Source organism: Loxodonta africana, chromosome 11, assembly GCF_030014295.1.
Source record: "Loxodonta africana isolate mLoxAfr1 chromosome 11, mLoxAfr1.hap2, whole genome shotgun sequence".
Taxonomy (NCBI): Eukaryota; Metazoa; Chordata; class Mammalia; order Proboscidea; family Elephantidae; genus Loxodonta; species Loxodonta africana.
Window position 1 is genome coordinate 4,165,689 of NC_087352.1, and position 12,833 is coordinate 4,178,521.

The 12,833-nt window shown below is 60.4% G+C and overlaps 1 protein-coding gene across 5 annotated transcripts in view; it reads left to right on the forward strand.

The window, feature by feature from the left end:
• Window positions 1-11,771, forward strand: part of PAK4 (p21 (RAC1) activated kinase 4) — a 51,429-nt gene extending 39,658 nt beyond the window's left edge. For 2 of the 5 annotated variants that reach the window (XM_010600323.3, XM_064293626.1), the window contains 9 exons: window positions 274-347; window positions 1,544-1,779; window positions 4,651-5,079; window positions 5,271-5,696; window positions 6,835-6,968; window positions 7,100-7,226; window positions 9,123-9,248; window positions 10,116-10,250; window positions 10,862-11,771. In XM_010600323.3, coding sequence (XP_010598625.2) covers window positions 1,576-1,779; window positions 4,651-5,079; window positions 5,271-5,696; window positions 6,835-6,968; window positions 7,100-7,226; window positions 9,123-9,248; window positions 10,116-10,250; window positions 10,862-11,017 — 1,737 coding nt within the window. In that variant the 5' untranslated portion in view covers window positions 274-347; window positions 1,544-1,575 and the 3' untranslated portion in view covers window positions 11,018-11,771. Of the gene's footprint in view, window positions 1-273; window positions 348-1,525; window positions 1,780-4,650; window positions 5,080-5,270; window positions 5,697-6,834; window positions 6,969-7,099; window positions 7,227-9,122; window positions 9,249-10,115; window positions 10,251-10,861 lie in introns of all 5 variants that reach the window. The other 3 variants (XM_010600322.3, XM_064293627.1, XM_010600324.3) reach the window with 3 other exon arrangements.
• Window positions 11,772-12,833: the final 1,062 nt, after the last annotated feature.

Sequence of the window (12,833 nt, forward strand, 5' to 3'; positions counted from 1 at the left end):
TGCCATCCCACCAGGCTGGACCTGGTGCCCCTTCTGGGCTCCCACCATCCCTGTGCTTCCCCGTCCAGCCTTGCCACTCTGGGCTGTCTTCCTCTGGAGACAGTCTGTCTCGTGTACTGGCCTGAGAGCCCCATGAGGACAAAGGCCATCTCGGTCACCACTGTGTCCGTAGCACCACCCAGCACAGGCCTGGGCACAGAGGAGACCCACTGGTGGGTTATTACTAAACGAATCAGTGAATGAACGAATGGCTATTTTCTTCCCCTTTTACAGATGAGTAACCCAAAGCCCAGAGAGGAGTTGTCGCCTGCCTGAGGGCACTTTTAGCAGATCCAGCATCAAACCAGGTCTGTGAGTGACCCCCAGGCCCAAGTGTGGGGCGCCTGGGGCGGGGCCCCCAACAGGGGAGCAGGACCTGTGGCCCTGTCCCACAGACACCACTGAAGGAAACCACAATAGTCACAGTAGCAGATGCTAACATGGCACTCCCTTGTGCCCAGCCCTGTGCTCGTGCTAACCCTTACAGCAGCCCTATGAGGTGTGAATATGGTTGACCCCCATTTTACAGATGGGGAAACTGAGGCACGGGGCGGTGAAGTCACTTGGCCGAGGTCGCACACAGCAAATGGCAGAGAGGGATTCGTGCTCTGGCCATCTGGCTCCCCTTCCATCATTTTTCTGCCCCCTCTCCGCTGTGTGATAGCCCCTTTGGCACATCTCCCCTTTGGCCCCTTTACTTTATAAACTGACTTTTGTTGAGCATTTACCCTGTGCCTGGCACTGTCCCGAGTCCTCGACTGAGGAGCACCGTCCTGAAAACTGGCTGCTTTGTCTGTCACTGTGTGTGTGGCCTCAGTGTGCTCATCCGTGAAGTGGGAGTGTTGCAGTGAGGGGGCCTCAGGGTTGCGCACATGGCAGCGGCTCACAAACCCTTTGTTGAATGAGCCACCGAAGGTGTGTGGCCTTCCGGTCGCAGTCAGGGCTCAGCAAAGGGGGTGGTGTGGCCAGTGATTCAGGCACAGATCCACTCTGATCACATGGGGTCGCCATGAGTCGGAATTGACTCCACGGCAGCTTTTTTAAAAAAAAAAAAACATGCTATGAAGGGTGATGTAATAAGGGATGGTGGGGCATGGGGCTCTTACTTGGGGTGATTAGGAAAGAAGCTGAAGGAGGGGAGGGAGGAGGAAGCCACGTGGGGATCTGGGGGAAGAGTGTTCCAGGCTGAGGGAACAGCCAGTGCAAAGGCCCAGTGTGGCTGGGGCTGGGGCTGGGGAGCACAGGGGAGATGAGGGCAGAGAGGTGATGGGAGGACTCTGGTTTTTCCTGAGTGAGATTTGGTGCCACGGAGGGTTCCAAGCAAGGGAAGGACGTGACTGGAGTGAGGTTCACCCGGGGACCCAGAGTCAGGAGCTGGGAGGCAGTGAGAGGCAGCTGCAGTGGTCCAGGAGGGGGTGAGGACAGACAGGACTAGGGCGGGACAGAAGAGGGGAGAAATGGCGGGTTCTGCCACTGACCCCCGCAGGGTGGTTCCCTCACACAGGCCCCCTGGGAGGAGCCCAAGCGTCCAGCGCCATGTTTGGTAAGAAGAAGAAGCGGGTGGAGATCTCGGCGCCCTCTAACTTTGAGCACCGCGTGCACACGGGCTTTGACCAGCACGAGCAGAAGTTCACAGGGCTGCCCCGCCAGTGGCAGAGCCTGATCGAGGAGTCGGCGCGCCGGCCCAAGCCGCTCATTGACCCTGCCTGCATCACCTCCATCCAGCCTGGGGCCCCCAAGGTACTCTGCGCCTCCCCTTGCTTCCCCTGACCCCAGCACTGACCCCCAACAGGGTGACCCCCCACCCTCTACACTTGACCCTACAACCCACCCTTCCTCCTTGCTGGTCTCCCCCAAACCAGCACTGACCTCACAACAGTGACACACCCTGGTCCCCAGCTCTCGACCCCAACACAGACCTTAACCCATCCCTCCACCCACTAGCCCTTCACCTCAACGCTCAGCACTAATCCCCAATCCTGAGAGCCACACTCTGAAGCCCCTCCCTGGCTCACTGACACTCCCAGCACCCACCTGTAAGACCCGCCCTTCCCTGCACCCTCCTCCTCACACCTCACACTCTGTACCCCTCCCCAGAGCCACCCCCAGACCTGTCCTTGGGTGGGACAGAGGGCTGGCACATTTCTAGCCCCGACAGAGCTTTCAGTCCAGCAGGGGGGCAGGCCCATCCCCAGACATCGCCGACAGCCCCAAGTGGTCCAGGCTGGGATGGGGGGCCCAGAGGATGCACCTGACCCAATCCAGGGATCCAGGAGAGCTTCTTGGAGGAGGGGACACCTGAGCGGAGCCCGGAGGGCTGTTGAGGAGTGACAGTTGTGGCAGGCAGCAGGGAGCAGGGGCTTCAGTGGAGGAAACGGCTCACGTAAAGCCCTGGGTTTTGGGGTTTTTTGGGGGGTTGCATTTCTTCCTGCCATCCTTGAGCAAAATGGCAGAGATGGGATTTGAACCAAGGACTGTCTCCAAGGCCCATCCCTGCTCTTTGCCCCCGTCCTGCCTTCATGTGAAAATGTGAGGGTTGTGGCCCCGGTACCCCGGCGTGGCCTGAGGCGAGGCAGGCACGGTGCCAGTGAGTGCATGCCAGACCTCAGAGAGCCAGCCTGGGAGCATGGACTTTACCCCAAGGGCTGTCGGAACCAGAAAGGACTGGGGGGACTGTGGCCAAGTTTGCCCTGAGTGGGTGGAGGTGGGTGTGACCACCAACAGGCCCCGCGCCCAGGGTGGGCCCATGGCTGACTCAGCTCTCTCCCTGCCAGCCAGGCTTGGCGGGGAGGGGACACACGCTCAGAAGCTCTCCCACCAGGGTCTCTGTCTGCAGGGCATTTGGGAGTAGTTTGAGTTCTTGGCCACAGCTTAAAAGGCAAGACACCTGTCATCTGAATCAGTTTCTGGCTTCTTTTGACAAATGGGCTGTGGATGAGAAGCAGCTGCCTCCGGGGTGGGAGGGACCCACTCTTCTCTGCCTGCAGGTCCCACCCTGCCCACCACAGCTCTATCCTGGCCTGTGGGCCCAGTATGGTCAGGCCCCTCCTAAAACCCAGCCCCTGCTCAGCTGCCTGGGGCTGTGTCCACCCCAAGATAGGGCTACCTTGTCTTAATCCACACAAAGGTGCCACACGGGCTAGCATTGTCCTGGGACCCCCACGGGTACTTGTATTTGCTGCCCTTGGCCTGGAGTCTCCCCACGACCCGCAGGCCCTCACCACCCTGTATTCTCATACCAAAGTCTGATTGTGGGTCTGCCTTGCTTGAGACCCTTCACCGGGGTCCCCTACGAGGCCAGACTTGCGACCCGGCCCCAAGGCCTGGGAGAGGCAGATACAGGCCGTAGGGGGCCTGTGTAGCTGGAGGGGGCTTTGGTGGGAAGCGTATGTTCTGCACATTCCAGGCAGCCCCCTCCCCAGCCCCTGTGCACCAACAGTTGGCAGCAGGTGGGCAAGGCTCCCTTTCAGCACGTCCCCTATTCCTTGTCCACCACAGCCTGTGCCTGGCCCCCCTCTCTCTCACTCACTTATTTAGCAAGTATTTATTGAGCACCTTGTGGATACCAGATGCTGTTCTCAGTACTGAGATGCATAGCAAGACCAGAAACAGAGAGGAAAAACAGGCCTCGTGAACATTGCCATGGGGGGAGCGACACAGATGCACAGATGCCCTGGAGAAAAAGAAAGAGGGCAGCTGGCCGGGAGGTTAGGGCTGGCTTGTGAGACTACAGGTGCTCGGCAAACCAGGGTCTGAGCAATGGGGAGAGGGAGCCACGGGGATACCGGAAGCAGTGGTCCCGAAAGACAGAGGGAACAGCCAGTGCAAAGGCCCTGGGGTATTAGAGGAGCAGGGAGGAGGCCCACGTGGCCAGAGCTGAGGGAGCTGTAGGAGGGTTAAGGGGCAGTGGGGCTGGGGGAGCGCCCTGGAGACCATGACTCTACTCGGGGGAGGTGGCCATGGCCTGGAAGAGGGAGGCAGCATGGAGGCTGAGCTCTGGCTACACTTTGCCCTCTGCCTGGTCCCCAGGGGCATTTGCAATTGCCCCCACTCACTCGGGGGCCCTCTCTGCCCTCTCCTTTGGGTCTGGGCCTTTTGGACTCTCCCTGTGCCCCCTCCCTCAACCTCCAGGGGAGAAGAGAGCCTGGCTTTGGGGTTAATGACCCCGGCAGGCCTGCAGGGGAGGAAGTGCCAGGCCCTGCCCTGTATCCTGTAATTTGCATCTCTCCAGAGCTGATTATGGGCTGGGCTAGCTGCTGCCCTCTCTGCTCCAACCCGCAGGGTGGGGAGGGACCTGCCCACAGCCTAGAGGGGAATAGAAAGACAGAGTAGATGCTTCTCAGGGGACACCCAGCCCTGGGGGCCAAGCCTGGCCATGGGGATCACCATCAGCTCCCCTTGCCGTGACTGGTTTCTCGGTGAGGGAAGGGGTGCAGAGGCCTCCCTGGTCCTGCCCCCACCTGCCCAGCCCCATTGTCACCCCATGGCATTTCTTCATTTCGTCTCTGTCTTGTCTCTGTGTGTGTTGTGTTGTCTTGTCACTGTGTGTGGATCCACGTCCTGTGCACCCCACCTCCACCCTCCCCCACCCGCTACTGCCCTGGACCCCAGACCATCGTGCGGGGCAGCAAAGGTGCCAAGGATGGGGCCCTCACGCTGCTGCTCGACGAGTTTGAGAACATGTCGGTGACACGCTCCAACTCCCTGCGGAGAGACAGCCCGCCACCCCCTGCCCGCGCCCGCCAGGAGAACGGGCTGCCCCAGGAGCAGGCTGCCATGGCCAGAGGGGGCCCGGACAAAGCAGGCAGCCGAGGCCAGGCCACCACTCGCAGCGAGGCGGGTGGTGGCAGCAGTGACAGGCGGCGGGTGGGGCCGGAGAAGAGGCCCAAGCCTTCCAGGGAGGGCCCAAGGGTGCCCCAGGAGTCCTCCTGGGACAAACGCCCCCTCTCTGGGCCTGATGTCAGCGGGGCGAAACTGGCAGCTGGCCGGCCCTTTAACACATACCCGCGGGACACAGACCACCCATCCCGTGGTGCCCAGGTAACTGACCCCTCCACCACAGGACCCCACTCTGTTCCCCACTACCAGTTCCAACCCATGTCCCACCCACCATCCATCTCTCATCCTAACCAGCCGTGTGTCTGTCCCACAGCCAGGCCCCTCCTCAGGGAGTGGAGCTGGCCCGGCCCTCCACTGACAGCTGCCTCTCTCTCACCTCTCTTCTCTTCCAGGGGGAGCCTCACGGCAGGGCCCCCAACGGGCCATCCACAGGGGGTCTGTCTGCCCCCCAGTCCTCCTCCCGGCTCCCCACCCAAGTCCGCAGCGCCCCCAGCCCGGGAGTGCTGGGCCCCCATGCCTCTGAGCCCCAGCTGGCCCCTCTGGCCCGCACCCCTGCTGCCCCTGCCGCCCCCGGGCCCCCTGGCCCCCGCTCACCCCAGCGGGAACCCCAGCGGGTATCCCATGAGCAGTTCCGGGCCGCCCTGCAGCTGGTGGTAGACCCAGGTGACCCTCGCTCCTACCTGGACAACTTCATCAAGATCGGCGAGGGCTCCACGGGCATCGTCTGCATTGCCACCGTGCGCAGCTCCGGCAAGCTGGTGGCCGTCAAGAAGATGGACCTGCGCAAGCAGCAGAGGCGTGAACTGCTGTTCAACGAGGTGGGCAGCCCCACCTGCAGCCTGCGTCTCCGTCCCTGTCCTCTTCCCCACCTCCCGTCCCTGTGTCCTGCCGCCATGTGGTTTTGAGGCCCACCCTTGGTGGGGGTGGGAGAAGGCCCTTCACAGCTGGTTCCCTACCTCCTCTTACCCCCCTGACACCCTCCCCAGGCTGACTGCTGACCCTACTCTTGACCTCTTGCCAGGCCCCAGGCCCAGCATCCCATGACCTCCAGCCCCCTACACCCATCGAGTCCCAAACGGACCTCCAAAGTGTCTCTCCCAAACGGCTCCTCCTCTGGGTCCCCATCTCGGGAAAAGCTCCCTTTTCCTCCCGCCCCCCACCGCAGCCTGTCCACCCTGCACCATGCAGCCCCTCCCTCCGTGCCCCAGCCTCCCCTCCTGGATGGCCCCTCAACATTTCCCACACAGCAGCCAAAGCTATCTTCTGACCATGTCCCTCCCCCACATCACACACCCTTGCCCACCCCCAGGGCCCTCAGGATGCAGTCCCAGCCCCTCTGCCTGGTATTTGAGGCCCTTTATCATCTGGCCACCAGCCCAGCGCCTGATGGCCTCTGCAGGGAGCTCGTGACAAGGCTACTCCTGGGCCCCTTCCCTGGAGGGGAACCTGTTGTAGGAACACGTAGGGACTCTGCGCCTCGGGTTCCAGGAGGACAGCAGGCCTGGGGCTCCCTTGCTCTGGTTTCCCTGGCCCTCGGCACTTCCTCACCCCCAGTTGTCGCCCCCCAGCGTTGGTAATGCTCCCGCTGCACTATGAGCAGGTGCTCTTTAATGAGGTTCCTGTGAGCACCGTCTTCCCCTCACCCAGAATTTTTCATCGTGCTTCCCCCGCCCCCTTATCTTAACCTTGGCTGTTACCTGCCTGTCCTTATCTCAGCCTCATGCTTCCCACCACCCTCTTCCTGCCCCAGTCCAGTCACAGGGCTGCTCAGAGGTGAGATTCAGAAAATGTGTGTGGCCCATCCCAGAATTCCACCTAGCTTTGAGGTCTGGGTGGATCTGGCAGTGGGAGAGGGCAGCCTGGTGGGACTGGGCCTGCCATGTGGCTGGGAAGGCAGGCAGGGTGGCTGGGTGCGAGGGCAGGGCCTGGGTGGCACTGACGCGGCCACCCCCCCAGGTGGTGATCATGCGGGACTACCAGCACGAGAACGTGGTGGAGATGTACAACAGCTACCTGGTGGGAGATGAGCTCTGGGTGGTGATGGAGTTCCTGGAGGGAGGTGCCCTCACCGACATTGTCACCCACACCAGGTACTGGAGGGCACTGGGCCCTGCGGGTGTGCAGGGAAAACTTCCCTGGACTCCCTGGTGTGGGGGGGCATGTCCCTTCAGACTGCGGGGTGGGCTGTCTGCCCCTGGTGATCACTGGCACCCCGGCGCAGGATGAACGAGGAACAGATTGCCGCCGTGTGCCTGGCTGTGCTGCAGGCCCTGTCTGTGCTCCACGCCCAGGGTGTTATCCACCGGGACATCAAGAGTGACTCCATCCTGCTGACCCACGACGGCCGGGTGAGGAGCGGGGTGGCGGGGGTGCTCGGCCTGCCCCATGCCTCTCCAAAGTTCCTTCTGTGCATTCTGATCCCCAAAGGTAGTGGCCTGAGGAACAGGAAATTTATTTGTTCCTGGTGTAACGGGCGAGAGTCAGGGATCCAGGCTGGCAGGAGCTTCCTCAGCACAGGGTGCTGGGAGGTGTAGTCCATCCCTGCGCCCAGAGGGGAGGACAGAATCGGGCAGACAGCCACACCTCTCCCAGAGGCTCCGTCTTCCACTGAGAACCAACTCCTAGTCATGCACCCTGGGCCGGGGGCTGGGAACACAGGCCCATCTCCCGTCTTTTGGACAGAGGTTCCAAATCTGGGCCCATGGGTGAACCTCACAGTGCCCAGATGTGCCTTTCTATTCCAAAGGTGGAGATGGTTTTTGTGGGCGAGGGCCCTTGACTTTCATCAGGTTCTCTCAGAAGTTGGTGACCTCCCCCTCCCCCGGAAAGACACACCCACCGGTCATAGAGACAGAGATACTGAGGGCTGTCTCTTTGAGACTTCGTTCTGGGAGCTGTAAAAATCTAAGGATGCCTGCAGATGTGTGGGGGGACACCTGTGGGCCTCCTGAAAGTGTGCACACATTGTGTCTGTTTTTTCTGGGATGAGGCAGTTCACAGAGCTCAAGCCTCTAAGCCAGGCCTTTGCATCCAAAAAAGGTGCAGAGATTTGAACTGGGAGACCTGGTTGTTGCAGGGGCAGGATCCTGTCCCCTCAGACCCCCCAGAGCAGGGCCATGTCCCCTCAGACTCCCCCCCCCAGGGCAGGGCCATGTCCCCTCAGACCCCCAGGACAGGGCCATGTCCCCTCAGACCCCCAGTGTAGAGCTGTGTCCCCTCGGACCCCCAGTGTAGGGCTGTGTCCCCTCGGACCCCCAGTGTAGAGCTGTGTCCCCCTTAGATCTGTGACCTGAATTGCTTCCTCCAGGGAATACACGGAATAGCCCAGGGCATAGGCTTGGGAACTAGACTATGTCCCAGCCTTTGCTATTTGCAGGATTTGGGCCACTTCCCCCAAGACCCTTAGTGTGGCCCGTGGCTCCCAGATGCCAGGGCCTCCCCCTCAGATCAAGTCCACATGAGGCCCATTGGGGTTCCTGGTGTCAGTGTCTGGGCTGGAGCCTGTCCTGGTCCCTGTCCCCGGAATGCAAGACCTGGGCTCGTAGCTAGGCCGAGCACCCCCTCCTCCTCTTGTTCCTCCTTGGCCCCCCACTGACCTGCCTGAGTTTAGCTTCCTCATACTTATAAAGTGGCTGTGACCTCACAGCCCCTGCCTCCCAGCCTTGTGGGGGGCTTCAGAAAGAAAATTGCATGTCCGTGGTTGAGCCCAGGGCCCATCCTTGGGACAATGGTGGGACAGTGATGGTTATCATCATGACCATGCTTTAACACGGTGGTTATGGTGGTGGACTCTGGAACCTACCTGGGGTCACACCCAGCTCTGCCTCTCACCAGCTGTGTGACCTTGAGCAAGGCGCTCCACCTCTCTGGGCCACTGCTGACCCCTTTGAAAAATAGGGATGCTAGCAGTGCCCACCTCATGCAGCTGCTGTGGGGCTCTGGGAGCTGGCAGGTGTGAAGTGCTCAGAAGGGCTGCAGGGGCAGGTGCTGGGTGAGGGCTGGCTCTGGCTTATCCAGTACCCAATGTGTCTCCCGTGTCGGTTCTCACATACCGGGGAGGTGACAGGCCTCGGGGCCCAGAGCTACCCATAGTCGGGCTCCAGAGCCCAGCTCTTCACCTCTGGGCTGCACTGTGGAGACCCAGGATGTCCATGGCCAAGGAGTCCTGTAGGTGGACACCTCTGGCTCATCTTGCCCACCCCCACGCCAGCCCCTCTGACCTTGCTGCCTCCACCATGCCCCAGGTGAAGCTGTCAGACTTTGGGTTCTGCGCCCAGGTGAGCAAGGAGGTGCCACGGAGGAAGTCGCTGGTGGGCACACCCTACTGGATGGCCCCGGAGCTCATCTCCCGCCTTCCCTATGGGCCAGAGGTGAGCCCAGACCCCACCCACAGGCAGCATGGGCTTACGCTGTCACAGTCCAAAAGCAGCTGGTGAGGTGGGGCTGTGTCTGAGGACTGGTTACTGGGGATGGTTTCATGGAAGAGGAAGTGGAAAAGCCTAGACCAGAAGACAGGAAGGCATTCATTAACTTATTTGTTTATTCTTGATTGAGTACTAGTGCTGAGCCAGGCCCAGAGCTTGGCAGTGGGAACAGAATACTGAGCTGAAGTGGCTGTGGGCCCTGCCAGACAGTCGGGCACAGACTGGTAGGCTCCCGGCTGGCGTGACCTGAAGATGCTCTTGGAAGCATTTTAAAGAGAGCTCTCACATAAAAATTCAAATTTCCATCCTCTGGCAGAAAACTGGGTGATACGGCCACATGGAACCTAAATTCCCACGTGGCAACAGTCGGCAGCACTGAGGGGCTGCTTCCCTGTCGAAGGGGCCTGGAACTCATTTTGGGCTGCAGTCCCCACCCATCCCTGTTGCTCTCCACTTACCTGCTTCACTCACTGCTGTTATGCCTGGCCCTGAGCCTTTGAACTGTGGCCTGTGGCCCTGGGAACTCCTCCAGCTAGTCGGCCAACAGGACTTGACCAATTGCCTGTCCATGAAAAAGGCATCTCTGGGGAGCACATAATGGGGGACCCATGGGCTGGAATAGGGGTCACACTGGGTCGGGGGTGGTGTGAGAAGCCACACTGGGTTTTTTCCTGTGTTTCTGAGAGAGGGTGTTGTGGGCCCCGCATGAGGATTCAAAGGCAGAACCGGGACCACCCTTCCCCGGGGCTTCCCCCTGCCCACCAAGGACCAGCCATCGTTTCATGGCTCAGTCTTCCCGCCCCCTCCCCCCAGGTGGACATCTGGTCTCTGGGAGTGATGGTGATCGAGATGGTGGACGGGGAGCCCCCCTATTTCAACGAGCCGCCCCTCAAAGCCATGAAGATGATTCGGGACAACCTGCCACCCCGGCTGAAGAACCTGCACAAGGTCAGCCCCCTGCAGGCAGGCGGGTGGGGCAGACTGCACAGCAGGCAGGAGCTGGCACCCCGGCCTGCTCTCCAGGCAGGGCGCTAGACATCGGCAGCGGGGCCTTGCCAGTCCCTGAGGGGGCACGCTTACTGGGTGCTGTCCCCCACCCCCAGGCCATGTGTGTCCACGTAAACAGGCTCATGCAGGAGACTAAGCGGCTGAGAGCAGAGCACATGGGGCCTCCGAGCCCTTGCCCCTCACAGGCCTTGTGCTTGGGCTGGCCTGGCTGAATGCACACAGCATAGCTGGGCCCAAGGGACAGGGGACCTTTCTGCTGGAAGAATCACCTGGTGAAAAAGGGGTGCTCCAGTGCCCAGCTACTGCCAGCTCCTTGCCAAGTGACCAGAATGGGCAGGGAATGAACCCCCGGGTGGGGCCTCCCAGGCTTGTTTTTATCCCCCCACTTAAGCTGTAGACATCCCTGACCTCTGCCTGCTCCCTGGGCAGTAGGTGCTGTTAGCCCATTTGGTGGAGGAGGAAACTGAGGCCCCACCTGAGTAAGTGGTAGAGCTGGCACGTAGACCCAGGGCAGGACCTGTTCCCCTGACCCCTCCCCTACCTCCCCACAGGTGTCGCCATCCCTGAAGGGCTTTCTGGACCGCCTGCTGGTGCGTGACCCTGCCCAGCGGGCCACAGCAGCTGAGCTGCTGAAGCATCCGTTCCTGGCCAAGGCGGGACCGCCCGCCAGCATCGTGCCCCTCATGCGCCAAAACCGCACCAGATGAAGCCCAGGACGCTGGCCCTGAACCAAAGAGCCCCTCGGGCCATCCTGCCCCACCGGAAGCCAGTAGGGGCCTGGCCCCCACTCCGCCCACCCTGGGAGACACTCCGTGTGGCGCCACCCCCCTTGCAGGGTGTCGGACCCTACTACTGAACTTCGGTTTAGACTTTTAAAGAAAACCCAGAGACTCGTGGGAGCAGTGAGGCTCCCAGGACACCCCTTCCATCCAGGACAGGCTCTTGCCTGTGTCCCCTGTCTCCTGGAAGGACAGGCACCCTCCCATCACTGGAAACCTGCAGCGGGCTTGCTGAAGGTGGAGAGAACACTACGACAGGTGTGTGTGCACGCGGTGTGGACGGTCCTGCAAGTGGGCACCTCAGACCTCGCCTGACGTATAGCCCCCCTGAGCCATGTGGGGGTCAATCATGAATGTCTGAAGAGTGGCCTTTTCCCTTAGCCCTGCACACACCCCCTAGGCATGGACAGGGGGCCGGGGATCAGAGCTCCCCACCTATCCCTTGCCGCTGCAGAAAATGACTACTGCACCCAGACGGCCTCCTCTTTTCTAGAAATCTATTTATATTGCCATTTTATAACACTCTGGCCCCTGCCCCCACCTGGGGACAGACGGCCCTTGTCCTGCGGGGTGGCACCGGGGACAGAACCACTGTCTGAAGAATCAGGTTCCTGGCTCCTCGGCGCAGCCCCGCCCTTTCCCTCCCTCAAGTTAGTTTTACAATTAAAACATTTTCTTGTTTTGGGTGTGTATGTGTGCTGTGTGTGGGGTGTGTAGAGACCCTGCCCAGGCTGTCTTGGCTTGGGACTTTGGGAGTCCCTGGATAGTGCAAATGGTTAACGCAGTTGGCTGCTAACTGAAAGGTTGGTTGTTCAGCTCCACCCAGAGGCGCCTCGGAAGAAAGGCCTGACAGTCTCCTTCTGAAACATCAGCCATTGAGAGCCCTGCGGAGCATAGCTCTGCTCTGACACACCTGGGGTAGGCATGCGTCAGGTTCCACGCGATGGCTGGTGAGCTGGGTGAGCAAGGCCTGGCTAACCCTGGATCCCAGTCAGACTGAGGGCAAGGGCTGTGCAGCTTGTGCGCGGTGGGAGTTCCAGATCAAAGCAGCCTGTAACGGCCCCACCCCCCCCCAGATGGGAGTGGGATCTACCGTTTGCTGGCAACGTAAAGGTTGTTTGTCTTGAGTGAGCTCAGTGGATAGGAACTGGTCCTTGGTGAGTTGACAGTCATGAGTTGGTCATTTCGCAGACTGGTCAGGGCAGATGGGCTTTTGGGGGGGTTGATTAAGGCTGTTTGACCTGGAGCTGCAGCTTCAGAGAGGCCCCATCAGCTGAGCCTTTTCCTGCAACCTGAGGCGCTCTTTCTATGAGGCTGGTATAACTGTGATTCCAGAACCAGATGCGGACAGTGAAGAACGGTGTCAGAGACCCACCTCACCTGTAGCCTCAGGGCTATGGAGGCTCGCTGGGCACTCAGAGCACCTCCGGGGGTGCCCGTTCCACAGGGGAGGTGATGGGAAGGCACTTGTCCAGCTTCCCGTAAGTTGTGGGGGCAGGTCTGTCACTGCGTCAATCACAACCACTGTGCAGTCTGGAAGAATGGTTTTGAGGTTTGTGCTTGGCTGGTAATGGGAAGGTTGGCAGTTCAAACGTACCCAGTGGCACCTCGGAAGAGACAGACCTGGCGATCTGCTTCTGTAAAGATTACGGCCAAGAAAACTCTATGGAGTAGTTCCACTCCGTAACACGTGGGTTTAGGGCATAAGACAACAATGATGCAAAAGAGGTAACTTGATTATTAA